A 2,587-nucleotide genomic window follows, 5' to 3' on the forward strand; every position below is an offset into this window, starting at 1 on the left:
GTTAATGTTGATTTAAAAGAAAAAGTAGGCCACCATGAACCTCAACTTTTTGAGAAGACGTGAGAATTAAGTTCTCTGGGCCCCATAAGAAATATTTCATTGTTTTAATGGTATTGATTTAAATTAAACACGAACATATAATCCTACCAATACAAATTAAATAAATAATGCCATACTTAGCCAGTTGGTGCTCTCTCTCTGTTTTTTTATTTTAAATTATGGCATCATATATAATTTTAAAAGTAGTATTTATGCATGTGTACTAATTACCCTAGTGCACATTGTAAGTTTCTCTTCCATAAATAACGTATGCCTGGTTCATCATAATAGAGAACTGTGAGATTAAATTTGATATAGTTTAATTTAGACTTTGAGTTTATTAAAATTTGATCTAAAAAATTTAGGGTTGTATTAGATTCTCTCCTACAAATCGAGAATCATGTTCAATATGATGAGGAGAACTAATTTAAAATGTTAGTATTAAATTAGACAATCCAAATTTAATAATAATATTTTATTTTTATATTTTTATGGGAAAGTCACTACAAAGTTCCTCATAGGATTCTAATTATTATAAGGTCCCATAAAATTTATAAATTATCCTTAGGTCCCAAAATCTTTATTTATTAATAAGTTTTATACATAATTACTAAAATACCCTTATTCTGTTTACTAAAGTAAACCCATCCACCACTGGCAGCAGGAGCTCCAGATAGTTGCCACCTTCCAACCACTGCAGAACCTGTTGGTGGCCAAAACTCTGGGATTGGTGGTGGATGGGTTGACTTTTTTTAAAAACAAAAGGTAAAATAAAGGGTATTTTAATAATTATACATAAAAATTATTAATAAATAAATAATTTAAGGCTTGAGGATAATTTGTACATTTTATGAGACTTACGATAACTAGAATTCCTACAAAATATTTTGTAATGATTTTTTCTATTTTTAATGACTTCGACTCAATGATAATAATATTCGAATCTAAAATAGTTAAATAGTTTTAAATATATATATATATATATATATAAAACATGGAGAATAGGTAGGGCCCACAATTGCCCACACGCAAGTGGGTTTATAAAAATATATTTCTCATCATCACCATCATATTATCATCACCATCACTGGTCCATGATATATTATATATAAAGCCGAGTTTGGTACGAGCTATCCCACCACACATGCCAAAAATGGCAGAAGAAGATGAATTCATCGACATGGAAATCAACTCTTGCTTCTCCAATTCTGAATTTGAGTTCCAAATGTCATCTTCTTCTTCAACTTCTCCAGCTGATGAGCTTTTCTACGAAGGCAAGCTCCTTCCTCTTCTTCACCCCCCTCCTCATCGTCTTCAAATGCTTCAACAACAACAACACCACCACCATCATCTTCCCTTACCACTCATCACTTTCAGCGATTCATCAATCTCCAATAACCAAACCCAAAGTATTCATTATTATAATTACCAGAAAGATCATGATGCCTTTCATGAGTCGGTCTGTGCCACTCCCTGCAATGTCTCATCACCTTCTCATCATGACATGGTTAACCCAGAAGAAGAAGAACGAGAGCAAGATTGTGTCCGTGTTGCTGAGAAAAACCAGATGCAAAAGAAGAAGAAGAAGAAGAAGCAGCAATACATGTCACTGGGTTCCAAGTTGAGGGCTTGGTTTGGGAAGGCAAGCTGCAAATGTGAATTAGCTTACGTGACAAAGAAAGTTGCAGATGAAGGTTCGGCTTCTTCATCAAAAGCTAGTAATAATCTGAGTGATGATAATTATTATAAGCAGAATGGGAAAGCGGGGAAGAAATTATACCCATTTGGACAGATTATTCATAGATCGGAATCACACAGATTTGAATCCTTCTCATCGAGAATCGAGTTCAGTAATAGAATAAGATCATCATCATCATCATCATCAGTTGCGAACCAGATTTGTTTCAATGGTTCGTCTTCGTTTTCTGGGCTTCCAAGCAAGTCCTATGGATTATGTCAGGAGCTTGAGACAGGGAATTTGATCATGGGAGCTATTGCATACTGCAAGCAGTCTCATCAACAGTATTAATTCAATTAGCAATCGTAATAATTTCAAAGTCTGAATCTGGTGTTAGGAATTTGCATTTCAATGAGCAGTTACAAAGATATTTACAAATTGTTTATATCAATAATGTATATCTTCTTGTTATCTAAGCATGATGCAATTTTCATGTTATTTTTATATTTTGTACTTGCTTAGTTAGACGAAGTTTTTGTGAATTACTAAGGTCCTGATTGGTTATTAGAAAAAAAAATAAAATGTATTAAAAAAATAAATGTAGAAATGCGATGATCCAAAGAGATGGTGAATCACATTTATAGGGAAGAGGAGGAATTATATTCATGAGGTTGAGAATTATAATTTATGAGATTTTTAGAGGGTGTGATAATTTTTATATTTGTAGTATATATTAATTAATTTTATCATGCTTACCATGAAAAGAAGAGTAATTTAATTCTTTTTTATATTGATTTTTTTTCAATTCATTCTTTTCTAATAATTAAACGGGACCTAAGGTCGTGTTTGCTTGTTCAAAAGAAATAGAAT

The 2,587-nt window shown here is 32.1% G+C and overlaps 1 protein-coding gene across 1 annotated transcript; it reads left to right on the forward strand.

The window, feature by feature from the left end:
* The first annotated feature begins 1,196 nt into the window (after positions 1 to 1,196).
* Positions 1,197 to 2,193, forward strand: LOC129292166 (probable membrane-associated kinase regulator 4). Its single transcript, XM_054929708.1, has one exon. It carries the CDS (start codon positions 1,220 to 1,222, stop codon positions 2,066 to 2,068), a length of 849 nt encoding a protein of 282 aa, XP_054785683.1. The 5' UTR covers positions 1,197 to 1,219; the 3' UTR covers positions 2,069 to 2,193.
* The last annotated feature ends 394 nt before the right edge of the window (positions 2,194 to 2,587 follow it).

This window comes from Prosopis cineraria, unplaced genomic scaffold (genome assembly GCF_029017545.1).
Source record: "Prosopis cineraria cultivar Desert tree isolate PC_DT_omini unplaced genomic scaffold, ASM2901754v1 PC14, whole genome shotgun sequence".
Taxonomy (NCBI): Eukaryota; Viridiplantae; Streptophyta; class Magnoliopsida; order Fabales; family Fabaceae; genus Prosopis; species Prosopis cineraria.